This window comes from Delphinapterus leucas, chromosome 21 (genome assembly GCF_059928025.1).
Source record: "Delphinapterus leucas isolate spDelLeu-1000000601 "Yukka" chromosome 21, BTC_Dleu_Yukka2, whole genome shotgun sequence".
Classification (NCBI taxonomy): domain Eukaryota; kingdom Metazoa; phylum Chordata; class Mammalia; order Artiodactyla; family Monodontidae; genus Delphinapterus; species Delphinapterus leucas.
Genome location: NC_143149.1, coordinates 32,509,177 through 32,536,653, shown reverse-complemented (window position 1 = coordinate 32,536,653; position 27,477 = coordinate 32,509,177). Strand labels below are relative to the sequence as shown.

General features: G+C 41.9%; 1 protein-coding gene across 2 annotated transcripts in view; it reads left to right on the top strand.

Moving 5' to 3' along the window:
* The window catches only part of KAT6A (lysine acetyltransferase 6A), a 110,266-nt gene extending 101,320 nt beyond the window's left edge, over window positions 1-8,946 (top strand). For both annotated transcript variants that reach the window (XM_022571308.3, XM_022571307.3), the window contains exons 16-17: window positions 1,157-1,469; window positions 3,558-8,946. In XM_022571308.3, coding sequence (XP_022427016.1) covers window positions 1,157-1,469; window positions 3,558-6,238 — 2,994 coding nt within the window. In that variant the 3' untranslated portion in view covers window positions 6,239-8,946. The remainder of the gene's footprint in view (window positions 1-1,156; window positions 1,470-3,557) is intronic.
* The last annotated feature ends 18,531 nt before the right edge of the window (window positions 8,947-27,477 follow it).

Sequence of the window (27,477 nt, the reverse complement as noted above, 5' to 3'; positions counted from 1 at the left end):
CATACCCTCAACATTGTGAAGTGTTTTTGGTTTGTTTTGTTTTCAGCACTTCGTTACATTCTGGTTCTACAAAATGTTCCAGGTTCATCTTGTGTATTTCATGCCCCAGTCCTAGGAACAGCCATTTCTCCTCAGAGCAAGTCCATGTTTAACCTAGTTTGAAAATTGTGTTCTCAACTAGAAAACTAGTAAATTTGAAGTGAAGAAAAAATGATTAACCTGCTGTTCGTTACGTGACCATGAAGAATATATCTTTGCCATCCTAGGCTTATATTGCCTTTTTATAAAATAAAATTGTGCTATTTGCCTGTGTAAAAAGAGAATATTATAACAGGCAGTGAGATCATGTACAGGATACTTTTGAAGTTTTTGAAGAGATTCACTTGACTAGGAGTCAGAAACTGTTTTACAGCCATTTCTCTACTGACTGGATATGACCTTAAAGCAAGTTCTGTAAATTCTCTGGCCTCTCTAGAATGAGGGGATTGAATTAGATCAGTTTTGGTGATACAGTATTATTTTGTGATATCTTTCATGTGATTCAAGGTGTTAGATCAACCCTACTACAAAATTGTGCCTAATGTACCAGGTCCCAGTAACAGAGTTATTTTACTTCTGAATGCTCATGGACACCAAGGAGACCTGAACCCATTCCCAGGCTCCACTGTAACTCTTTGTGGATAGCCTATGAAAATGGTGTACAGCCTTCCTGATGGTTCTGCTGACCTGCACAGTGGAGCTGTGAGACGAAGAGTGTTTTATTTCTTTTTTTCTTTTGAGGAAAAGAGAAGTTAAGGGACTAGCACTGTGTCATTTCTGAAATAGTCAGCTTCCCTAGGGTGCTAAATTTAACTGAACTGTTTTAGTAAGGGAATGTTAATATCTACTCTCTAGGCATGCCTGTCTATTCTTTTACAAAGTTGTATTCAGTGATACTTTGTATCTGTGACACTTTATGTATGTATAGTATCTTACTATAGTATTTTTTATCTTTTACTATAGTATTTTGAAATAATATTCAAAATGTCTTTTGGCAAACGGCCTATTCATTTTGTTTGTGCTAATTCTAGCAGGTTTAAAAACTATTAATCATGTTACTAATGGAAATGATAGCATTCATTACTGTAAATAAAATGCTCCTTTCTCTTTTAAATAGAAACCAATTCTTCACCGAAGAAGGCGAGTCCGAAAGCGCAAACACCACAATAGCAGTGTGGTCACAGAAACCATTTCTGAGACCACGGAGGTCTTAGACGAGCCTTTTGAAGACTCTGACTCTGAGAGGCCGATGCCAAGATTAGAGCCCACGTTTGAGATTGACCAGGAGGAAGAGGAAGAGGATGAGAACGAGCTCTTCTCTCAAGGGTACTTCCGTCACTTGTCCTCGCAGGACGTCCTCAGGTGTCGACCTGCTTCTAAGAGGAAGTCTAAAGACAGAGATGAAGACGAAGATTCAGATGATGCTGACGGTATGCTTCGCAGAGCTGTTGCTTACTGTGGTTTTCTTGTTGTGAAAGATACAGCAGTGATAGTGGCAAACCTCCAACAGAGAGGGCTGAGAGGCAGACACGACCCACTGGGCAAGTGCAGAATGACTTGCAGCCTCTGAAGAGTGGCGTCAGGTGTACTCATCCTCATTGTCTCACTTAGTTTTCTGTCCTTTTATAAAAGTGCTTTCTCGTAGTTCCCCCTTCAACTCAAGACCTATTTTTGCCTCTGCAGAAAGTATCTTGCTGTTATAGGAAATTGTTCTTTTGCCTGCTCCTTTCTCGGCCATTATCTGAATCTTTAGTCAATGGGTATTTTAGACTTAGCATCAGGAAGATATTTAATTAATAACCCTTTAATGGAATGTGCGGTCTATAGACCTGGCCTGTTTTGCTAATTGTGTATGCTGAGTGCTTAAAATAGGCACTCAGTAAATATTGTTCAACGACTAAGTGCTTAGAAGTGGTTCTCAAATAAGGTCAGATTCATGTAAATTGGACTTGCTTCAAATCTGTTCCTGAATCATATCTCTAATATGTCTTACTCAACAAGTAGTTAAATTTCTGATAAAAATGGTAACAGTACCTCAAAATAAGTTAAATTTTATGGCATAGCTAAAAATCCACTGATTAGACTTGTTGTCATTTCCTTTTTAGAGATGAAAAAAATGGGCTTATATATGACTTGGGTCCCAAACTAGCTGTTCATGTCTAGCCTAAAGTTTCTGCCCATGTGTCGTGCTGCTGCCGTCTGCAGGGCTTGCCTTGCTGGGGTCAGATTGAGCTGCTTTGCTTTGCTGGGCGAATTTGTAGGAATCTTGTTGTCCATGCTTGGTACATAAGCCTATAGCTTTTATGTACTAACCAGTTGGGCTTTTATTCTCCTTTTAAAAATAAATTCACTCAATTTCAAATCTAGTAGACAACTTGCATTTTCTAAAGTCTCATAGTTTTGTATAATAAATACTTTTAATATAGTAATGACTAAGTTTTTTGCTTTATCGTGCATGATTTTCCAGAATTTTATTATGTTATATTTTGAGATGTATAACTAGGAAGCTAAAAATTTCTTTTGTAAAACATTGTGGCACTTTAGTAAAATTCTATCTTGGATCATCATAGATTAAAATAGTATCCTATAAGTTCCTGTTGGACAAATTTTTCTCTAATGTAGACATTTCCTTTGTTTATTTTCAGGTTGTTACTGCTAACTACCTTTTCAGTCCCACCAGTGCCCCTCCCCCTCAATCCTATTAAAAAATAGGATTTGCTGGTCTTCTCTTTAAAAATTAATGGGAAATGTGGATGTACTTAATACCACACCAAACTGTACACCTAAAAATGTTAAAATGGTAAATTTTATGCTGTGCATATTTATAGTTTTTAGAAATAGAAGAAATCAATGGGGAGAAAATAATGCTAATAATCAAATTTATTTCTAATAAACCATTGTCATTGGTACATTAACTTTTGCTTCAGGTCAGTATTTGTCCGGGACTACATGCCTTGCAGCTCTTCCTATACAAACACAACATTGGCTGGGAACTGTTGGTGCAGGGTTGCTCAAACATGGCCTGGAGTAATTGGCTTGATATTACCTGAAGTAGTGATTTTGTAGAAACTAAGAAAACCAGAGCAATAATATAAATTGCAAACAGGGGTGGGGGGAAAGAAGGAGAAATGAGCGGATGTGTAATTTACACAATAAAGACAGCTTGTCTAAAGTAGCTGTAGGAACTATTTAGTATTTGCATCCTTATAAAGCTTATTTCCATTTTAAAGATGGTGAAACTGAATATTAAGAGTAACTCTCCAAAGCCATGCAGTTGGTGATGATAAACTTGAACCTAGTGGGTGGGCCAGGATCCTCTCGTTGTTCTGCCGGTTCACTGTGTGACTTTAGAGGATATCACGGAATGGGTGTCTCCTTTAGATCCTTAACTTGAAAGTGAAGATAGGAGTTCAGGATGATTATTAAAATCATTTCTGTTGTACGTGTGGTCTCAGAAAGAGGCACTAAAAAATACAAGACCCTGTAATCTGTTTTTATTTTTTATCCCTCCTGTGCAGACACTCCTATCCTAAAGCCAGTATCTCTTTTGAGAAAATGTGATGTGAAGGATTCTCCACTTGAGCCAGATACGTCCACGCCCATGAAAAAGAAGAAGGGATGGCCCAAGGGCAAGAGCCGCAAACCAGTCCACTGGAAGAAAAGACCTGGTCGCAAGCCGGGACTTAAGCTGAATCGGGAGCTGGCAGCCGTTTGTACTCGAGAATGCGTTGTTGAGCCTGTTGTCCCCCTTCCTGAGCCTGGACGTGAACCCCAAGTTCAAGAGAACCAGGAAGCTGTTGGACCACGAGAAGACTTGCCTTTAAGGGAGGAAAGGAAGGAAGGGGAGGAGCTGCCCCTGGAAGCGGAGGAGGGGGAGGAAGGGGAGGAGGAGGAGGACACCACCAGCAGTGACGTCAGGGCAGCCTCTCCGGCAGACAGTTGCAGCCCCGAGACCGGAGCCAAGGGGCCCGAGGTGGGCGAGGAGGAGGAGGAGTCCCGCGCCCCTGTGGGGCAGCCGCCGTCGGAGGAGGGGTCGCAGGACCTGGCGCAGCGTGCACGGGAGGAGGAGGAGGAGGAGGAGGAGGAGGAGGAGGAGGAGGACGCTGCTGCGGAGACCCAGCAGAGCGAAGACCGCGATGCGGATGATGAGGACGACGGCCACCTGGAGTCCACGGGGAAGAAGGGGCCGGAGGAGCAGCCGGCTGGGGGCGATGCCCAGGAGGCGCATGGTGGCCAGGAGTCTTTTTTAGATCCTGATGTGCACAGCAGTCGGGAGCACGCAAAAGACAAGGAGGAGACAGAGCCGGATTCCGAAGAGGAGCAGACTTCCCACGAAGCATCCGTGGTCTCGGAGCACATGCCAGGCTCTGAGGACGACCACGAGGAGGACTCCCACTCTAAAGAAGAGCTGCTGCAGCTGAAAGAGGAGGCGGAGATCCCTCACAGTGACCTGGATCTGGAAACCGTGCAGGCCGTGCAGTCTTTGACTCAGGAGGAGAGCAGCGAGCATGAGGGCGCCTACCAGGACTGCGAGGAAACCCTGGCGGCCTGTCAGACCCTGCAGAGCTACACCCAGGCCGACGAGGACCCGCAGCTGCCCCTGGTGGAGGACTGCCACGCCTCGGAGCACAACAGCCCGCTGTCTTCTGTCCAGTCCCACCCCAGCCAGTCGGTGCGCTCGGTCGGCAGTCCCAGCGTGCCTGCCCTCGAAGGGGGCTACACCCAGATCAGCCCGGAGCAAGGATCCCTGTCCGCGCCGTCTATGCAGAACATGGAGACCAGCCCCATGATGGATGTGCCTTCCGTATCGGACCACTCCCAGCAGGTGGTGGACAGCGGCTTCAGCGACCTGGGCAGCATCGAGAGCACCACGGAGAATTATGAGAACCCCAGCAGTTACGACTCTACTATGGGCGGCAGCATCTGCGGGAACAGCTCCTCCCAGAGCAGCTGCTCCTACGGCGGCCTGTCGTCCTCCAGCAGCCTCACCCAGAACAGCTGCGTGGTCACCCAGCAGATGGCCGGCGTGGGCGGCAGCTGCAGCCTGATGCCGCAGAGCAGCGTCCCGCCCGCCGCCGCCACCTGCAGCATCAAGTCCCCTCAGAGCTGCGCAGTGGAGCGGCCTCCCAGCACCCAGCAGCCACCGCCGCCTCAGCCGCCCCCGCAAGCGCCGCCCGCCCCGCCGCCGGCCCCGCCGCCCCCGCCGCCGCCGCCGGCCCCACAGCCGCCGCCACCGCCCCCTCAGCCCCAGCCCCCGGCCCCGACCCCGCAGCAGCAGCAGCCCCCGCTGTCCCAGTGCAGCATGAACAGCAGTTTCACCCCAGCGCCCATGATCATGGAGATCCCAGAATCTGGAAGCACGGGGAACATCAGCATCTACGAGAGGATCCCTGGGGACTTCGGGGCCGGCAGCTACTCCCAGCCGTCAGCCACCTTCAGTCTAGCCAAGTTGCAGCAGCTGACCAACACCATTATGGACCCTCATGCCATGCCTTATAGCCATTCTCCTGCTGTGACTTCCTATGCAACCAGTGTTTCTCTGTCCAACACGGGACTGCCTCAGCTGGCTCCGTCGCACCCCTTGGCTGGGACCCCTCAAGCACAAGCCACCATGACGCCGCCCCCGAACTTGGCCTCCACTACCATGAACCTCACGTCCCCTCTGCTGCAGTGCAACATGTCTGCCACCAACATTGGCATTCCCCACACTCAGAGGCTGCAAGGGCAGATGCCAGTCAAGGGGCACATCTCCATCCGCTCCAAGTCCGCGCCCCTGCCCTCCGCGGCAGCTCACCAGCAGCAGCTGTATGGCCGCAGCCCACCTGCGGTCGCCATGCAGGCTGGCCCTCGTGCGTTGGCTGTTCAGCGTGGCATGAACATGGGGGTTAATTTGATGCCAACCCCCGCCTATAATGTCAATTCCATGAATATGAACACCTTGAACGCCATGAACAGCTATCGGATGACGCAGCCCATGATGAACAGCAGTTACCATAGTAACCCTGCCTACATGAACCAGACAGCACAGTATCCTATGCAGATGCAGATGGGGATGATGGGGAGCCAGGCCTATACCCAGCAGCCTATGCAGCCAAACCCTCATGGAAACATGATGTACACGGGCCCCTCCCATCACAGCTACATGAACGCTGCTGGCGTGCCCAAGCAGTCACTCAACGGACCTTACATGAGAAGATGAGCAAGACGAACTTGCAGTTAAAAACTTAAATATATATAAATAAAGGAACCTTTTATACTGACAAACCAGAGAAAAATGGACCTTTTTTCCAGTTAAAATATTGCTGTAGATTTAGAGGAATTTTTCTTTGGTTTATTTTATTTTTTAGAAAACCTGGTCTTTTTTGGGGGGTTCATTTTGTTCTGGGTTTTGGTTTTCTTCACAATCTTGAACATTTTACAATAGAACTCATCTAAAAATGGATTTGGGGATGGGGAAACATGCACAAAAATCTTTTCATAATTAAAAAGAGCCTTACTTTCTTTACACACCACATGGACAGACTTTGTGTAAGAGTGAATTATCTATTTTATTTTAAGATGTATGTTTCCCCTCAGTGTTTGCAGCTCCCAATGTTGTCATTTTTAAATGTTATATATACATCTCGAGGGTTAGCCAGACCCTTTCCTCCACACCCAGCCTTTCATTCCCTACTTCATTCCAGCAGGAGGCACTTATGGGAGACTCGGACGGGGACATGGAGAACAACCCAAGCTCCTTAAACTTATTATTATTGTTAATATTATTATTATTATTAATAAAGTGAGGCAGGAAAATGCTTCTCCTCTTAAAATCCCCTCCACTCCCTACACACACACACACACACACACACACACCCCTCTTGAAACCTTTCCCCAAGAATGTTTCTATAAGTGAACTTCATTGAAATGTTTGTTTTTCTTCAATCAAGTGTAATATAATTTTTTTTAAACTATTCCCACTCAGCACTCAGAGACACAAAAATACGGTAAGTCTCAGTTAACAGCGGAATCTCAGAGGAAAGCTGTTTGCAGTCCTAATCCAGCCTTGGAGGAATAGATGGTCAATTAACAATCAAAAAGAGGCAGCTAACCTCTTGTTTTTTACCACCTGGTGAATCAGCCATACGCACATATTCCACGCAGCCTCTTGTTTTTAGTATGTACTTTGAGATGCCAAGGGTCTTGATTCTTGAGCCTTTGACTCCGGTTAAACTCAAACAGCAGTCCCCAGTGATTAGCCTCTTACATTCTCACGTAAAGGGTTGGTGGATGACTGTACATGTCAGTGATTTGAGAAATACCTGACTAACCTTTGACACTGTTTACTTTGTGTTGGAAGAGATGACGCAGAATGTGTGCCGTGAGGGAGATCGTGGTGTGAGTTTTATAGCTACTTCAGTGATACATACCTCTAGTTTTCCTTTGTCTTTTGAGATCCTGAGTTCCTCCCCTGTGAATCAGAGTGCGCCAGCCCCTCTCCTGTGAGTGGCTGAAGAGAAGAGGGATTAAACCAACCACCAGCATAGTAGGGCAAATCTGGACAGCAGGGTTTCAGCAGGCTCCTGTGTTGCTCCCAGCTTCATTCTCTTTTCTCTTGTGCAGCCAGTTCGCCCATTCTCTTCTTGTTACTTGCTCCAGGGATAGGTAAAAAAAAATATATATATATATGTATATGTATATATATATATATATACATATATACGTTCCATCATTAGAAGATGGAGACTATTATACCACTTGGTATGTGCAGTCAAATATCCAAAAGGGGGAAGTACTGCTTAAAGAAATATCTGTAAGCATTAAATTCTCTCCTTTATTTGTACATTTTATATAGATAAATTTTTGAAGTACAAATTAGGCATTAAATTTTTTCAAATGCACAGGTTTGTTGGGTTTTTTTATACACTTTAATTGACTTTCTCAATTAAACGTGTTAGGTAGAAAAAGGCAGAATTCCACATCTTACCGCTATCGATTCTGAGCATGTGCAAGGCTGTGTAGGACCCAGTTTCTCTGTATATACTGTTCCAGTTCCCAGTCCTCTGTGTAGAACGTGCACTGTGCTGCCCTCTGCCTACTCTTCGGCGCTGTCATTGCTTCCTGGTTGGGGTGGGGACGGGGTGGGTCGGGAGGGAGGGAGGTGTATTGGGAGGAGGGTGGGTCAAGGCAGAAGGAGAAGCTGTTGAAATGAGGGCCGTGAATTCAGTTTCTGTTGGTTTGCGGTTGTGTTTGGGTTTGTTTCTTTAAAAAAAAAAAAAAATTTCAATCAGGCAGCTCCCTTTTCCACAAGCCTTTTTGTGACTTTAGAACTATTGTAGAGAAAATGTTCTTTTCTATATTATAAAAGAAATTATCCAACACAGTAATATTGGTACCTGTCATTTTTTCACTTCTGTTTAAAAAAATGTATTTTTAGCAAGATAACTTGGGTAATCTTCTAAAAAAAAATTTTAAAACTCACTGTTAGTGACTTTGATGCCTTTTAAAATAAAAGCTTTTTCATTTCATTCCATCTTTAAAATTTTTTATCTTTGTTGTAGAATATTAAAAACTATTTTAAGAAAGATAAAAATTCTCTTTAAAGAGATCTCTAGAGTGTGTGAATAGAGCTCCAGATGCCTCTAAAAGCCGCATGTACAAATGAAGCTAAGTCTATTCCTGTCTGTTTATATTTGCTTTTCCTGTTTTGTAACCTCTTTGTACTTTGTTCATGGTGACTCGTAAGCTAAGGGGAAGGGGTGCCTAGATGCCTTTGTACTTCTCCATGTCACGCGCTCCTGGGCCAGCTGGTCTCCTTCCTCTCCTGTATGTAATATCACTTTTTTTTCCCCTTTCTAGCAAGTACTTTCAAAAGAACTCTGTACATTTTAACATAAAAAAAAATAAATTATGTTGAGCCATTTTGGATGTCTGTCTTGCATGTGGAATTTTTCTCCCTTCCAAGTGTTTCAAATTCTCTGATTCTTTTTCTACACACAGAGACTTAGAAATATAAGCCTTTTCATGTTCTTCTTTATGTAGCAAGTATAAGTTTATGACCTTTGAAATTTCAGTTTTCACTCATAATGTGTTTCAGTGCCAAGAATATAGATGGTTTTCCCTTTTCCAAAGAAAATGGTATAACCTCACTTTGGATTTTTTAGGGAAACCCATTTGAAAACCTTCTAAAGAGATTGTAATTCCTCCAACCAAAAAAGGAAATACAGTTGCAGTAACAAGTAGCTCCCACTTGGAACAAAGTGTTTTTTCTCATTTCAGTTGACTTGATTATGTGATCTAGGAAGATTTGCCAGAAATCCGGGCCCTAAATACTGATGATCTTTTCTGATGTGTTCTGAGTTAACGTGCTCGCCTCTCATCATTAACAACTTTGCATATAAGGCAGATTCCAGAATTAGATGTAGCTTTGGGAAGCTAACAGCTTTCCGGGGTACAGGGGTGAGGCAGACACAGGTTTCCATGCCCTCCTGACTTGATCTGCCGTTCCTCGCCGCTGAGTTAGGGATTTAGGAAGCGATGTGAACACTGTCCGTAGCGGGCGCTTGTTCTAAACCTCGTGCCACTGAAGTTTTAGGCCGTAGAGTCATGTCATCTCCAGAAAATAAATGGCTTGTCTCCCTTGATTTCTTGCTTCATAGTCACAGTTTGAGCCCAAGACTGCCACTGCTCTACGTAGTTACTAGTGAATTGTCCCAAAGACATACTGCCTTTGCTACTGCAAACTACCTGCTTTAAGTGAGTTCAGCATAACAACAATTATGATTTTTCTACAAGGAGGTGATGTGACCAAAGAATATACTATAGATTTCATTGAAGTGCTAACAACCCTCACTGTGTATTACATGTAAACTGTAACTTGAGGAATCTCATGTGCAGCCAATGCTCTCCTTTACCGTCTACCATCAGGCCTTTTCACTCTCAGAAGGTACGTGTTGGGGGAAACGGCAACACATTTGACTAACGTGTACTGCTGAGAGCCTTGGTCTACCGGTTTTCGAATCGACTGCCATGCCTTCAGTTACTAGGGTTCCAGGGATCAGTTTCCTATACGGCCTCTCTGAGCATCTCAGGTGGTGCCAGCTTCTTCTGTAGTGTGGTGAGAACCGTGTGTATTCCCTGAACACCGAGTGTCAGGTTGACAGTTCTAGCTCTTTAGGTGAGAATTACTGCGTTAGGTTCTCCCTGGGACACCCTCAGCGGTGTATGGTTTTCGCGCTTCCTCTCGTCTTTTCGTAATGTACAAGATAAAGGGTCAGTGATGATGATGGAAAAGCATAGTGAAAAGAGAAAAAATGACCTTGTTGATGGAACAAAGTAAGCAGAGTTATGACAAATGGTGGGCGGGAGGGAGCTCCATATTCTTAATGTAACTTAAATCTAAAAATTCAAGTGACATATTCTATAAATGAACTCAAAACCATGAAGAGTGACATTTATTTGTGTTGTCAAATGTCTGGAATTCTTGAGCATGGTCCATCCAATTAAAAGCTGAAAATCCCCACAACAAAACCCAACTCGTTTGTTTATATATTTCTGTTAAGGGGCAGGTTGGGTTTGTTAATCTAAGTTGGTGTGGTTATATAATGCAGCACAGACCCATGGATTTTCTCTCCAGAATGACAGCTTTACAAATTGGGCTTAACTGCAATTCCTTGCTGTATTAATAAGGAGCCTAAATATTGGTAATACAGATTACATAAACCTCAAAAAGGTGGCAGGTGTAATTTTTGCCTGAAATAAGGACAGCCATGGAGTCTGATGGACTTTGGTTTTTTGAGTTCTTTTGAAACAGTAGACAGACATAGTCATAAGGAATTGTTTTCCTGTGACTATTGTGAATACTCTTTTTGAAGGTGAGAGATACATTCTTGTTAGCAAGAAAAAATATTCTAACATTTAACTCTATACTAACAGACATTTCTGAAAGCCACATTTAAGCAACGTTCAAAAAAAAGTTAAGCGTTCTCTGGGGTGATGTGTTCATTTTTAACCGTTTTTAGTTTATGCACACACAAAGAGGAGAAAGCAAAGGCAAGCAGGTGAACTGAGGTAAACTAATCACCTTTGCCTGCATTAGAGAGCTACAGTGCCTGGACTCACCGGGATGTCTATGAATATGCATTGAGAAACTGACATCCGGTTAATGCTGGGAGACCAGCCATTCAGATCACCTTTCAAGTTATTTACATTGGCCTTAAAGAGCTTTTTGAGCCTCAGAATCTTCTGTTTTTGAAAATGTCATTTAAAACCCTTCAACTCTTATCCTAAGTTCAAAGTCTCTTGTGAACAAAGTAAAGAAAAATATTCATACACAAAACCTCTTTGCTAGGACTGAGGCTGTGCCCCATGTACAAACAGCTCTAATTGTTTAATTGATGTATTACATTGAATAAAATTGGTTGATTTCGTTTTGTTTTTAAAAGAGGGTTAGAAAATCATTCAAAATGACTGAATTTGATCATAGTTTTCAAGAGAAAGTGAGGACAGTTATATGTTGAATAGGAGACAGTGGCAAAGGCTTTGCTGGAGGCAAGGACCTCTTGCAAAATGGAATAATTACACAATTTTTTAAAAGTTTGTCTAGCTCCTGTTTAAGGAAAGGAACTAGAATTGACTAGGACCCCTAACTTGACGTCCCCAAAGGGTTCTTGATGGAAAGAAAGCCATGAATCTGAAAACTGAATAATACGGAATATAGTGAGACCAACTGTAGAGGCTGAGGAAGAAATTCTATTAAAATTACAAAGGAAAACAAAACAGGTCCCAACCAGCCACTACAGCCCATCTTAATTATTTCTTTGGGGGCTCCCAGGTATTTCTTTTTTTAAAAAAAATATTTAATTTTTGGCTGCTTTGGGTCTTAGTTACAGCATGTGAGCTCTTTCATTGCAGTGCGTGGGCTCTCTAGTTGTGGTGCATGGGCTTATTTGCCCCGTGGCACGTGGGATCTTAGCTCCCTGACCAGGGATCGAACCCACACCCCCTGCATTGGAAGGCGGATTCTTAATCACTGGACCACCAAGGAAGTCCTGGTATTTTATTCTTTTTGATGCAATTGTAAATGGGATTTTTCCCCTTAATTTATCTTTCTGATAGTTTGTTGTTAGTGTGTAGAAATGCAACAGATTTCTGTATATTGATTTTGTATCCTGCAACTTTGCCGAATTCATTGATGAGCTCTAGTAGTTGTCTGGTGGTGTCTTTAGGATTTTCTGTGTATAGTATCATGTCATCTGCAAACAGTGACAATTTTACTTCTTTTCCAATTTGGATTCTTTTATTTCTTTTTCTTGTCTGACTGTTTTGGCTAGGACTTCCAACACTGTGTTGAATAAAAGAGGTGAGTGGGTATCCTTGTCTTTTTCCTGATTTTAGAGGGAATGCTTTCAGCTTTTCACTGTTGAGTATGATGTTAGCTGTGGACTTGTCATATATATGGCCTTTATTATGTTGAGGTATGTTCCCTCTATGCCCACTTTCTGGAGAGTTTTTATCATGAATTTTATCAAAAACTTTTACTGCAGTTATTGAGATGATCATATATGGTTTTTATTCTTCAATTTGTTAATGTAGTGTATCAAATTGATTGAATTGTGGATATTGAAAATTCCTTGCATCCCTGGGATAAATCTTAATCATGATGTATGATCCTTTTAATGGTATGGTTGGATTTGGTTTGCTAGTATTATGTTGAGGATTTTTGCATCTGTGTTCATCAGTGATATTGGCCTGTACTTTTCTTTTTTTTAATCATATCTTTGTCTAGTTTTGGTATCAGGGTGATGCTGGCCTCATAGAATGAGTTCTGAAGTGTTCCTTTCTCTGCAATTTTTTGGACTAGTTTGAGAAGGATAGGCTTTAACTCTTCTCCAAATGTTTGATAGAATTCACCATCTGGTCCTGGTCTTTGTTTATTGGGAATTTTAAAATTACTGATTCAGTTTCGTTACTGGTAATTAGTCTTTTTGTATTTTCTTTTCCTTCCCGGTTCAGTCTTGGGATATTGTACATTTCTAAGAAGTTGTCCATTTCTCCTAGGTTGTCCATTTTATTGGCGTATAATTGCTCATAGTAGTCTCCTATGATCCTTTGTATTTCTGTGGTGTTGGTTGTAACTTTTTTTTCCATTTCTGATTTTATTGATTTGGATCCTCTCCCATTTTTTCTTGATGAGTCTGGCTAAATGTTTATCAATTTGCTTTATCTTTTCAAAGAATGAGCTTTTAGTTTCACTGATCTTTTCTTTCTTTCTTTCCTTTTTTTGTCTCTGTTTCATTTATTTCTGCCCTTACCTTTATGATTTCTTTCCTTCTACTAACTTTGGGTTTTGTTTGTTCTTCTTTCTCTAGTTGCTTTAGGTGTAGGGTTAGGTTGTTTATTTGAGATTTTTCTTGTTTCCTGAGATAAGCTTGTATTGCTGTAAACTTCCCTCTTAAAATTGCTTTTGCTGCTTGCCATAGATTTTGGATTTTCGTGTTTTCGTTTTCATTTGTCTCCGGGTATTTTTTAAATTCCCTCTGTGATTTCTTCAGTGATCCATTTGGCTGTTTAGTAGCATTTTGTTTTGCCTCCACATGTTTGTGTTTTTTGCAGTTTTTTCTTGTAGTTGATTTCTAGTCTCATTGCCCTTTCACTTTCTTAACTGTGTCTTTCGATGAACAGAGTTCTTCCTTTATGGGTAGTGCTTTTTCTGCTTGTGTTAAGAAATCTTTTCCTACCCTGAAGTTATAATAGTATTCTCTGTAATTTCCAAAAGCTTCATTGTTTTGCTTACATAGTTAATCTTTTAATATATCTGGAATTGATTATTGTTCCAAGCATAAGGTAGGGGACCAGTTTCATTTTCTTCCCATGTCGATATACAGTTTTAACATCACTCTATCTTTCACCACTTCTCTAAATCAAGTGTCCACATATGCATAGATCTATGTATGGACTATTTATTCTGTTCCACTGATCTGTATATCCTTCCTGGCTTAATTATTGTAGCCTTATGATAAGTCTTGATATTAAGTAAAGCAAGTCTTCCTAAGTTGTTTTTCTTCTTCAGTAATGATTGACCCATCTAGGCCTTTTGTCTGCCCCCATATATATTTTTTTATTTTTTATTTTTTTTTGGCCGTGCAGCATAACTTGTAGGACTTCAGTTCCCCAGCCAGGGATCAAACCTGTGACCCGTGCAGTGCAAGCATGGAGTCCTAGCCACTGGACTTCTAGGGAATTCCTGCCCATATATTTTTAGAATTAACTTATCAGATTCCTTTAAAAGTCCTAATGACATTTTATTGTGATTGCATTGATCCTAAAAATCAATTTGACAAAAATTGACAACAGTATTGACTCTCCCATTCATTTAACATGATGCATTTGTTTGACTTCTTTAATTTCTACTGAAAATTTTATTGATTTTTTGCATAGAGATTCTGTGCTTTGTTATTTTATTCTTGGATATTTAATATTTTTGAAACTATTAAAATATCTTAAAAAATTTTTATTTTCTGTTTATTTTTGGTATACAGGAATTTCAGTGATTTTTGTATTTTGCCCTTGTATCCAATAACCTTTCAAAAGTCACTTAGTAACTCTAATAATTAATCTACAGATTCTTGAACTATTTACCTATATGTCATATCATCTCTAAAAATGAGAGTTTTATTTCTTATTTACAATTTTTATACCTTTTTCCTTTTTCAGGCCTTACAGCACTGTGTTCGACCTTCAGCACAATGTTGAATAGAAGTGGTAAGAGCAGGCAAACCCTTAATCAGATGAAAGAAGATTCATTCAGTCCCTAGTTTTTTAAGAGTTTTTATCATAAATGTATGTTGAATGTTATCAAATGCTTTTTCTGCATCTATCGAGAAATGGTTCAATTTTTTCTCCTATAATCTGTCAATGTGGCCAAAATGTTGATTGCTTTTCTAATGTTAAACCAATATTTGGGAAAATACGTGGGTAAATCTAAATGATTATACACACATATATGTATACAATTAAAATACAAAATGACGATTTCACATGAGTTAGATGATAAATGGAGTGAAAGTGTTTTAATGTTCTCACATTGTCTTGATTAATTTTAGCTATTGGTAAATTAAAAGTGCATATTTTAATTTCCAGGGGAACCACTAAGAGAATAGAAACAGAGTGTGTAACTTCCAAAATAGTATAAGGGGAAATGGGATGATAAAATATAATAATAAATCCCATAGAAGGGAGCAAGGGAGAGAAAAAACACAGACAGGTGGTAACTTGCTTAATAGCGGAAAACCCAAAATAAAAAGACTTAAACCCCAATATGTTCATTACTTAATTATTTTCTAAATGGACTAAATATTCCATCTAAAAGACAAAGATTTTTAGGAGAAAAACCTAAAAATCCTATTATGTGCTCTTTATAAGAGAAACAGCAAAAACATAAAGATACCAAAAATTTTAAAATAAAAAAGTAGAAAAAGATATGTCAGGAAATTACTATAGTAGTAAGAAAGCTCCTAAAGCTATATTAATATGAGATAAAATAGGATTTAAAGCAAAAGGGATTACTAAAAGAGAATTAATAATAGTAAAGTTTTTAAGAATTCTATATACGTATACACTTATTGATATGATTCTAAAATATATAAAGCAAAAATGTCAAAACTATGAAAAGAAATTTAAAAAATCTACAGTCATAGGGATTTCTTTCTGAATTAATAAACTTTATTTATTAGAGCAGTTTTAGATTCACAGCAAATTGAGCCGAATGTACAGAAGGTTCCCATATACACCCTGTGCCCACGCACGCACACCTCCCCCACTAAAGAATCCTCTACCACAGTGGTACATTTGTTACAACTGATGAACCTACATAGACACATCATAATCACTGGCAGTTCATAGTTTACATTAGGGTTCACTCCTGGCATTGTACCTTCTATGGGTTTTGACAAATTTATATCATGTATCCACCATTGTAGCATCATACAGAATAGCTTCACTGCCCTGAAAACCCTCTGTGTTCCATGTATTCATCCTTCTCTCTCCCCTAAACCCTGCCAATCACTGTTTTTTTACTGTCTCCCTACTTTTGCCTTTTCCAGAATGTCATGTAGTTGGAATGATACCTGTGGAGCCTTTTCATATGGGCTCCTTTCACCTAGTAATATGCATTCAAATTTCTTCAATGTCTTTTCATGTCTTGAAAATTCATTTCTTTTTATCATTGAATAATATCCTATTGTCTAGACATGCCACAGTTTATCTATGTTGTTTCCAAGTTTTGGCAGTTATGAATAAGTCTGCTATAAACATCCACGTGCAGGTATTTTTGTGTGGACATAAATTTTAAACTCATTTGGGTAAATCCCAAGGAGCGTGATTGCTGCATCGTGTATTAGGAGAATGTTTAGTTTTTTAAGAAACCGCCAAACTGTCTTCCAAAGTGGGGTTGTACCATTTTGCATTCCCACCAGCAGTGAATGAGCGTTCCTGTTGCTCTACATCTGCACCAGCTTTTGGTGTTATCAGTGTCTTAGATTTTGGCCATTCTGATAGTGTCTCACTGTTGTATTACTTTGCAGTTCCCTAATGCCACACTGAACATCTTTTCATATGCTTACTTGCCATCTGTATGTCTTATTTGGTGAGGTATCTGTTCAGATCTTTTGCTCATTTTTTAATTGTGTTGTTCATTTTCTTATTGTTGAGTTTTAAGAGTTCTTTGTATATTTTGGATAACAGTCCTTTGTGAATATATCTTTTCCAACTATTTTCTTCCAGTCTGACTTGTTTTCTTTTCCTCTTGGCATTGTCTTTCACAGAGCAGAAGTTTTAAATTTTAATGAAGTCCTGTTCATTAATTATGTCTTTCAAGGATCATGCCTTTGGTGCTGTCTCTGAAAAATCATAGCTATACCCAAGATCATCTAGGTTGTCTCCTTAGTTATCTTTTGGGAGTTTTATTGTTTTGTGTCTTACATTTAGGTTTATAATCCATTTTGAGTTAAGTTTTGAGTTTTGCGAAGAGTGTAAGATCTGTGTCTAGATTCTTTTTTTTTCTTGCGTGTGGATGTCCAGTTGTTCCAGCATCGTCTGTTGAAAGGATTATCTTTTCTTCATTATATTGCTTTTGCTTCTTTGTCGAAGATCAGTTGACTATATATGTGAGACTATTTCTGGGCTCCCTATTCTGTTCCATTGATCTATTTCTCTCCCTTTCTCTGTCTTTCTTTGTGGGAGGGGGCAATGCAATGCTGTCTTGATTATTGTAGTTTTATAGTAAATCTTGAAGTCAGGGAGTGTCAGTCCCCTGACTTTGTTCATTAATATTGAGTTGGCTATTGTGGGGTTTTTTGCCTCTCCATATACACTTTAGGATCAATTTGTTGATATCCCCAAAATAGCTCGTTGAGATTTTCATTTTGATTGGATTGAATCTATACATCGAGTTGGGAAGAACTGCCATGTTGACAGTGTTGAGTCTTCCTATCCATAAACTAGAATATCTCTTCATTTATTTAGTTCTTCTTTGATTTCTTTCATCAGAGTTTTGTAGTTTTCCTCATATAGATCTTATACATATCTTGTTGGATTTGTACCTCAGTATTTAATTTGGAAGGATGCCAGCGTAAATGGTAATGTGTTTTTAATTTCAAATTCCACTTGTTCATTGCTGGTGTATAGGAAAGCACAGGGTGGGAGATTTTAATGACTTTTCTAAGTAAAAAAAAAAAAATGACTAAGCAGGCTAGTTCTATCAGTCATGATATAAGATAATTGCACAAGAGGAACAAAACTGTCCTAATGAACACATATAAAATACAGCATGCAGGGCTTTCCTGGTAGCACAGTGGTTAAGAATCCTCCTGCCAATGCAGGGGACATGGGTTCAAGCCCTGGTCCGGGAAGATCCCACATGCTGTGGAGCAACTAAGCCCATGCGCCACAACTACTGAGCCTGTACTCTAGAGCCCACGAGCCACAACTACTGAGCCCACGTGCCACAGCTACTGAAGCCTGCATGCCTAGAGCCCGTGCTCCGCAACAAGAGAAGCCACCACAATGAGAAGCCCGTGCACCGCAACAAAGAGTAGCCCCTGGACTTCCCTGGTGGCGCAGTGGTTGAGAGTCCGCCTGCCGAAGCGGGGGACGCGGGTTCATGCCCCGGTCCGGGAAGATCCCACATGCCGTGGAGCAGCTGGGCCTGTGGGCCATGGCCGCTGAGCCTGTGCGTCTGGAGCCTGTGCTCCGCAACGGGAGAGGCCACAGCAGTGAGAGGCCCACGTACCCCCCCCCAAAAAAAAGTAGCCCCTGCTTGCCACTAGAGAAAGCTCGTGCACAGCAACAAAGACACAACGCAGCCAAAAATAAATAATTAATTAATTAATAAAATAAAATACAGCATGCAAAAATAGCAGAATATGCATTGTCTTTAAAAATTGACTGTATACTAAGCAATAAAGCATGCTTCAACAAACACTAAAGGACTGAAATCACACAGAGTAAGTCTTCTGACTACTCTGTGATAATGCTAGAAATCTGTAACAAAAAGATAACTAGAAAATCTCCATATGTGTAGAAATTAAGAAATACACTTTGAGATAATTCATGGTCCAAAGAAAAATAAAAATTAGAAAATATTTTGAGCTGAAATTATTTGCAACCCATATGAAACAGTGGATCTAAACGAAGATCATCAAATGCTGCTGGCATCACAATAAGAGAGACATCCAGGACACATGTGCTTTGCACACCACCTATGAAAATATTCTTGCCAGAAAATCAACCTGATTTGGAATCAGCCTCAATCTATCCGTTTACAGGAAATACAAGAGACAGTGGAACATGCTAAACACCACCACAGGGACGTAGTCAACAAAATCTAGAATATGAGAAACTTTATGGGATGAATGACTCAATTTCCTCAACAGGTAAATTGCAGAGAATAATAAAAGATAGGAGGTGGGGGAAGAGCAGCAGTGTGGTGGGAACTTACAAATTAAGGGATTTAAGAGACACGAATGAAATGCAACATGGGGACCTTGTCTGAATCCTGAGTCTAGGAAATTAACTTAGAAATGTTTATGATACAGGGAAATTTGAACACTGTATATTTGATCTTATCGGAGGTTTGTTATAAAGTGTGTTATATTACACCTTAAGTGTAATATAATGATACTGTGTTTCTTTTTTAAAAGATCACTTTCTTTTAGAGTTAAATGCTAAAATACATATATCGATGAGAGGATATGTGTGAATGGGACTTGCTTCAAAATAACCCAGCACTGGTGTAAATGACATAATATTAGCAATGAGCTGGTAATTGATGAAAGTGCCTAATGAGAACAGGAGAGTTCATTATACTATTTTCTCCAATTTTGAATACATTAAAATTTTTTCCTGATAAAAATGGTTTTAAAAATCATGAGATGCAACCAAAGAAATATTTAGAGAGAAATGTATGGCTTAATTGAAATACAACTATTCAAAAAGAAATTCTGAAAAATGAACGGCCATTGTGTACCCAGCAGATTAGTAAAAGTGAAAAGGATAAAAAATATAAACCATTCTCACATTGGTGAGAATGTGAAGCAAATGGAACTCATAAACTGCTGGCAGAAGTGTAAATTAGTTCACCTCCTTCTGGAAACTTCCTGGAATTATCTGGTACAGTTGAAGTTATACATGTCCTATTACTCACCCAGCAATTCTACTCTGTTACAAACCTAGAGAAACACATGCACATATGTCCCAGCATATGGGTACAAGTGTGTTCATAGCAGTGAAATTTATAATGGCTGAAGGCAACCCACACATCGTCACCAATAAAATGGATAAATGTGCAGTCTGTACATGCAAGGGAATCCCATACACCAGTAACAGTAAAGGAACTACAGTACACACGATGAATGAATCTAAGGAATGACAGTGAGCAAAAGAAACCAAATATAAAAGAATCCAGAGGACACCAAATACATGAACCATACAATGAAACAATTGATAAACTGGATTTTATCAAAATAAAAATTTTCTCTTCAAAAGACACCATTAAAAGATGAAAAGTTTGGCCACAGTCTGGGAGCTATACATACTTGCAATACGTATATCTGACAAAGGACTTGCACCCAAAATATATAAAGAGTGCTTACAATTCAATGATATAAACAATCCAATTTAAAAAAACCAGGGGCTTCCCTGGTGGCGCAGTGGTTTAGAGCCTGCCTGCCAATGCAGGGGACACGGGTTCGTGCCCCGGTCCGGGAAGATCCCACATGCCGCAGAGCGACTGGGCCCATGAGCCATGGCCGCTGAGCCTGCGCGTCCGGAGCCTGTGCTCCGCAACGGGAGAGGCCACAACAGTGACAGGCCCGTGTACCACAAAAACAAAAAACAAAACAAAAATAAACCAGACACCTCACCCAAGTTGATGTATGAATGACCGACCGATAAGTATGTGAAAAGATGTTCACACCATTAGTCATCAAGAAAATGTAAATTAAGACCACAATGAGACATCACTTCACACGACTAGGAAGGAAGAGGCTGACCTTATGACCTGTGGATAAGGATGTGGAGCGCTCTGAACTTTCACATAGCACTGGTGGGAATGTGCATGATACCACCACTTGGCAAAAGTTCGGCAGTTTCTTATAAAGTCAAACATAAACTGACCACATACTTCACTGCACGTCCACTCCCTGGGTTTTACCCAAGAGCAATGGAAGCATACATCTTCCCAAAGACTGCTCTGAAAATACTCATAGCAGCTTGTTTCACAAACACCTGACCCTGGAAAGAACCCAATGCTGAATGGGTGAAAAAATGTGGTCTATCCATCCGATTGACTATCGTATTCTGCAATAAAGGAAAAACTACAGATATATAACAGCAGAGACGAACCTCAAAAACACTATGCTGGGACTTCCCTGGTGGCACAGTGGTTAAGAATCCACCTGCCAATGCAGGGGACATGGGTTCAAGCCCTGGTCCAGGAAGATCTCACAATGTGCTGAGCAACTAAGCCCGCGCACCACAACTACTGAGCCTGTGCTCTAGAGCCTGCGAGCCACAACTACTGAGCCCATGCACCACAACTACTGAGCCTGTGCTCTAGAGCCCATGAGCCACAACTACTGAGCCGGTGTGCCACACTACTGAAGCCCTCGTGCCTAGAGCCCGTGCTCTGCAGCAAGAGAAGCCACCGCAGTGAGAAGCCCACACACTGCAACGAAGAGTAGCCCCCGCTCACTGCAACTAGAGAAAGCCTGTGAATAGCAACGAAGACCCAACATAGCCAAAAATAAATAAATAAATAAATGAAATTTATTTTTTAAAAAACCCACTATGCCGAGCACAAGAAGTCAGATTCAAAAGAGTACTTTCTCTATCATTCCATTTATATAAAATTCTAGAAAAGGCAAAACTAATCTCTAGTGACAGAAAGCAGATCACTTGTGGCCTAGGGGTGGGGAGAGGGATTGACTGTGAAAAGGCACAAGGGACTTTTGAGGTGATGGACATGTAGTATCTAGTCAACGCTAATCAAACTGCACATGTAAAATGGGTAAATTTTGTTGTATATAAATTATCCCTCATTACATTTGATTTCAAAACAAAACAGGAGATAATTGTATACCCATGTTCACAGCTGCATTATGCATTATAGCCCCAAAGTGGAAGCCACCCGAGTGTCCACTGATGGATGAATGGATAAACAAAATGTGAACTATACATACAATGGAATATCATCCAGTCTTAAAAAGGAGGGAAATTCTGACACATGCTATTATACAATGTGGATGACACTTGAAGACATTATGCTAAGTGAAATAAGCCAGACACGGAAGGACAAACACTAATGGTACTACTTAAATGAAGTACCTGGAGGAGTTAAGTTCGTAGAGAGAAGGTAGAATGTTGGTTACCAGGGGCTGGGACAGGGGAGGGATGGGGAGTGTTTGATGGGTTCAGAGTTTGGGAAGATGAAAAAGTTCTGGAGGGGAATGATGGTGATGGTTTCACAACAATGTGGATATACTTACTGCTATGGTACATTTAAAAATGCTCAAAATGCTAAAATTTATGTTATATATATGTTACAACAATTTTTAAAAGAAGAGAAGGGAAAGACCAAACAAAGGGGAGCTAGGGACCAATTTTTTTCTTTGTACGTCTTCTGAGAGAGCCGTGACTGCAGGTCTGGGGGGTCTCAAAGGCCCATGTGCCAGCAGGATGGGAGTCGGGGGGGGGGTCAACACCTGGCATAGCCAGCTCAAACCACTGATAGGAGAAGAGCTGAAAAGCTGCTGACGGTGCCCACGAGAAGGGAACACACGGGAGAGAACCAGAACGATCTTAGCTAGGCTTATGCCAGCTCAGACATGAGTCCTTTATCGGGGCCCTGCAAAGAGGTTACTGAGACCGTCCGGGAGAGAACAACCAAAGAGGAGCCGAAAAGTGATGCTTCTGGGAGCAATTAACTAGTAATTAGTAGTAAGTAAATAAGACATACACGCGTTAGAGAAGTAAAACCGCATAGAAGTGTATGTTTGCAATGAAAAGTGATGCTTCTGGGAGCAATTAACTAGTAGTAAGAAAAGTAAGACATACACGCGTTAGAGAAGTAAAACCACATAGAAGTGTATGTTTGCAATGAACAGTTAATTCCTCTCTCCTCCCATCTCCTCCATTCCCTCCCCCAGGGGCAGCCTCGTTAACGATCTCCCTGGATCTTTCCAGACACCTTCTGTTTAGAGCATGCGTGTAGCTCTCCGGTTTCACTCCCCAGATGCAAGCCCACCATCAATGCTGTCCTTCCTCTTCTCTGTATCCCTGGCTCCCTCTTGGAGGGGTTCTGTGCAGCCATCACTACACATGGAATTGCCTTGTTCTTTGTAAAGGCTGCATGGTTTTCCATCATGGGGAAATGTTTCGTTATAGGCTAATGCAAACCCCTTTCCACTTCTCCCCGGGGCCGCGCGGTCTCTCCTGGTGGCCTTGGCTGGTACTCAGGTGCCCCTGCCCCGTGGTGTCTTCTCTGCACAGGGCTGCGTGGCCCACGTGCTCGGTCAGCCCTGCAACAAATCACGTGGAACCTGGTCCATCCTCTGGCCCTAGAAACCTCTCTGCCCTGCACAGCCTTTCCCGCTCCACTCTTCCTCATTTGCTTTTCCTCCTTGTTCATTTTCTTTCCTCCCTCCTACCCGGCTTCTTGCTTCCTTCTTCCTGAGCTGCCTTTGTAGGGATGGCTCCCCACACACCTCCACCTTCACAGCCTTACCCTCTACTCTCATCCAGACGGCCTGTCCACCCAGAGGGCCTTCACCTTCTGCTCGATTAGAACAAAGCCAAACCCACAATCAAAGGTCCAACGTGCTGATATATGCACATTTCTGGACAGGTCTACATTTAAAGTGTGTTTGGTCTTAGTAGCTGAGACTTTTAACTTGTACTTCACGGGCTGTGGGCGTATCCAGGTGGCAGGGCCTTGCAGAGCAGCTCCTCGCAGACATGAGGGGCCGGGCCCAGGGCGGTGAGGCTCTGGGGGCCTGCCTGCGGTCACACGACGTGATGGTCACTTTGAGGCTGTGTGTGATTGTGGATATGGAAATGGGTCTCGCTCATTCACTCAACAAGCATTCACGGCTGGAGACTGGCCGAGGCTGAAGCTACAGCCGTGAAGGGGCAGAGAGACCAGAGGAGCCTCGCCCCCGCCTGCTGAGGCTCAGTGTCGCTTGTCCCAGCGCGGATCCTGGCGGTCACTGCTAGGAAGAGGCCACACGGCCTGTCCCGCTCTGGACTCGGCTCCAGATGGCCTAGGCCCGGCCGCACCGTCTGCCCCCTCCCCGCGGCCCCTTCCTTCTCTCCTGCCCTCCCCCGCTGTTCTTACCCTCGGGGGCCCATGGGATGCGGGGCTCCTTTGGCCTTTCTTGCAGCCCGCGCCGCCTCTGTTTGAGGTGCGACCTCAGGCTGCAATCGCTGGGCCACGTGCACCCGGCGGGCTCACCGTGCCGCTCGCCTCGGGCCTCGCACCCCTCCGTGGGCTCCAGGGTCCCTGAACCTGGGCCCAGCACGTCTCGGGAGACCTGGCCTTCCCTCCTGACCCCTCCAAGCCACGCCCCCTCCCCACACTGCACCTCAGTTTCTCCTCTGCAGGAGGAGGGTCGGAGGATCTTGGCAAGCCTTTGGCTGCGACACTGGGGATTCCGCCGGCAGCCTGAGTCCTGGAGGCCGCCCTCCTTGGTGGCCTTGACATCCTGAGGAACGAGGGGGATGCCTGTGAAATCTTCTAAGCCCCATGCTGAGAGGTGGCTTGTCCCTGGTCACAGGTGAAATCAAAGGAAGCTGGGAGCCCCCATCCCCCCGCCCCTGGGCACTGGGGAGCAGAGGACCAGCCTCCCTCCCTGACCCCTCCCTGTTACCCCAAATCACCACCCCGCGCCCTCTGCTCACTCACGCTCTTGATTCCAAAATTGGGAGCCCAGAGCAGCCATTTAGAAATTCTAGGGGGAAAAGATGAAAAGGTCAAGGAAAGGCCTTTTACCAAAGAAATGCCAGGACAGCTGTACCTAACGACGCAGTACGAGTGCTCTGTGTGGTACTGTATGAATGCAAATGCATTATGTCAGGCCACATTTTAAAAGCACCAGAGGAAAACCACTATTAAGGAAATGCACACCGAATACTTAAAGAGAAACTAATAATTTTTTTAAATTTATAATTTATTTTATTCACTTAGTACAGTAAGAACACCTTTCCATGCAATTAAATATATTTCTACAGAATCTTTTTTTTTTAACATCTTTATTGGAGTATAATTGCTTTACAATGGTGTGTTAGTTTCCGCTTCATAACAAAGTGAATCAGTTATACATATACATATGTTCCCATATCTCCTCCCTCTTGCGTCTCCCTCCCTCCCACCCTCCCTATCCCACCCCTCTAGGTGGTCACAAAGCATCGAGCTGATCTCCCTGTGCTATGCGGCTGCTTCCCACTAGCTATCGGTTTTACATTTGGTAGTGTATATATGTCCACGCCACTCTCACTTCGTCCCAGCTTACCCTTCCCCCTCCCCGTGTCCTCAAGTCCATTCTCTATGTCTGTGTCTTTATTCCTGTCCTGTCCCTAGGTTCTTCATGACCATTTTTTTTTTTTAGATTCCATATATATGTGTTAGCATACGGTATTTGTTTTTCTCTTTCTGACTTACTTCACTCTGTATGACAGACTCTAGGTCCATCCACTTCACTACAAATAACTCAATTTCATTTCTTTTTATGGCTGAGTAATATTCCATTGTATATATGTGCCACATCTTCTTTATCCATTCGTCTGTCGATGAGCATTTAGGTTGCTTCCATGTCCTGGCTATTGTAAATAGAGCTGCAGTGGACATTGTGGTACATGTCTCTTTTTGAATTATGGTTTTCTCAGGGTATATGCCCAGTAGTGGGATTGCTGGGTCATATGGTAGTTCTATTTGTAGTTTTTTAAGGAACCTCCATACTGTTCTCCATAGTGGCTGAACCAATTCACATACCCACCATCAGTGCAAGAGTGTTCCCTTTTCTCCACATCCTCTCCAGCATTTATTGTTTCTAGATTTTTTGATGATGGCCATTCTGACTGGTGTGAGATGATATCTCATTGTAGTTTTGATTTGCATTTCTCTAATGATTAGTGATGTTGAGCATTCTTTCATGTGTTTGTTGGCATTCTGTATATCTTCTTTGGAGAAATGTCTGTTTAGGTCTTCAGCCCATTTTTGATTGGGGTGTTTGTTTTTTTGATATTGAGCTGCATGAGCTGCTTGCATATTTTGGAGATTAATCCTTTGTCAGTTGCTTCATTTGCAAATATTTTCTCCCATTCTGATGGTTGTCTTTTCATCTTGTTTATGGTTTCTTTTGCTGTGCAAAAGCTTTTAAGTTTCATTAGGTCCCGTTTGTTTATTTTTGTTTTTATTTCCATTTCTCTAGGAGGTGGGTCAAAAAGGATCTTGCTGTGATTTATGTCATAGAGTGTTCTGCCTATGTTTTCCTCTAAGAGTTTGATGGTGTCTGGCCTTACATTTAGGTCTTTAATCCATTTTGAGTTTATTTTTGTGTATGGTGTTAGGGAGTGTTCTAATTTCATTCTTTTACATGTAGCTGTCCAGTTTTCCCAGCACCACTTATTGAAGAGGCTGTCTTTTCTCCATTGTATACTCTTGCCTCCTTTATAAAAGATAAGGTGACCATATGTACGTGGATTTATCTATCTCTGGGCTTTCTATCCTGTTCCATTGATTTATATTTCTGTTTTTGTGCCAGTACCATACTGTCTTGATTACTGTAGCTTTGTAGTAGTCTGAAATCTGGGAGCCTGATTCCTCCAGCTCCGTTTTTCTTTCTCAAGATTGCTTTGGCTGTTCGGCGTCTTTTGTGTTTCCATTCAAATTGTGAAATTTTTTGTTCTAGTTCTGTGAAAAATGCCAGTGGTAGTTTGATGGGGATTGCATTGAATCTGTAGATTGTTAATAATTTTTTTAAAAAATATCTTACTGAAGAAATCACCCTTCCCTTTTGCCCCCTACCTTTAGCTGATGTTTTTGGCATTTTCAACTTTTTATGTATTTCAACCTTTTAAGTCTTCTTAAAGCAAGGCCCACAATTACAGAAAATTCACCTGGAGGGAGAAAAAGGCTGTATTGTTGCCTCTCAGGGTGTATTTTTAAATACCAAATAGAAGGGCAGGAGGGAAAACAATTACACGCCTTCTTGTGCCAAAAGAAGATTAAGAAACGAAAAGGCCTTTTGTAGTTGGATTGAGGGAAAGGTACCAGGGAAAAAACAGTCCACTAATAGATGAGCCACGCCTGCCACTTATGATGACGGCAAATGTTTTAGACGATGAGTCCATTTTCAAAGTTCATTTTAAAAAGTCTGTAATAAAAATATCCAAAGAAAGAAATATGAGCACCAGGGTGTTCTGGAGGCCTTGTAAAAATAGTTGTGTCTTTAATTAATTAATTAAACATATTTGAATTATATATGTTAATGATGTTGTATTAGCCTAGCGTCTGCTGTGTCCCCGGCTCTGTTAGAGGCATGGGGGTAACGCAGTGAACACAAGAGACAAAACTCTGCTCTCACGGGGCTGACATTCAAGTGGGGAGACAGATGAGAAATAAAATACAGATTTAAAACTCACAGTGTGACCAATAAGTGATGAGAGCTAAGGAGCAAAATATAAGCAGGAAAGGGAGATATGAAGTGTGTGGTGTGGAGGGGATGAAATTTTAGGGAAAATGGTTAAAGAAGACTGGGATGGGCTTGAATTGTGTCTCCCCAGATTCATACGCTGAAATCCTACTTGCCAGCACGTCCCAATGTGACTGTATTTGGAGACGGGGCCTATAAAGAGCTAATTAAGTTAAAACGAGATCATTAGGGTGGGCCCTGATCCAGTGTGGCT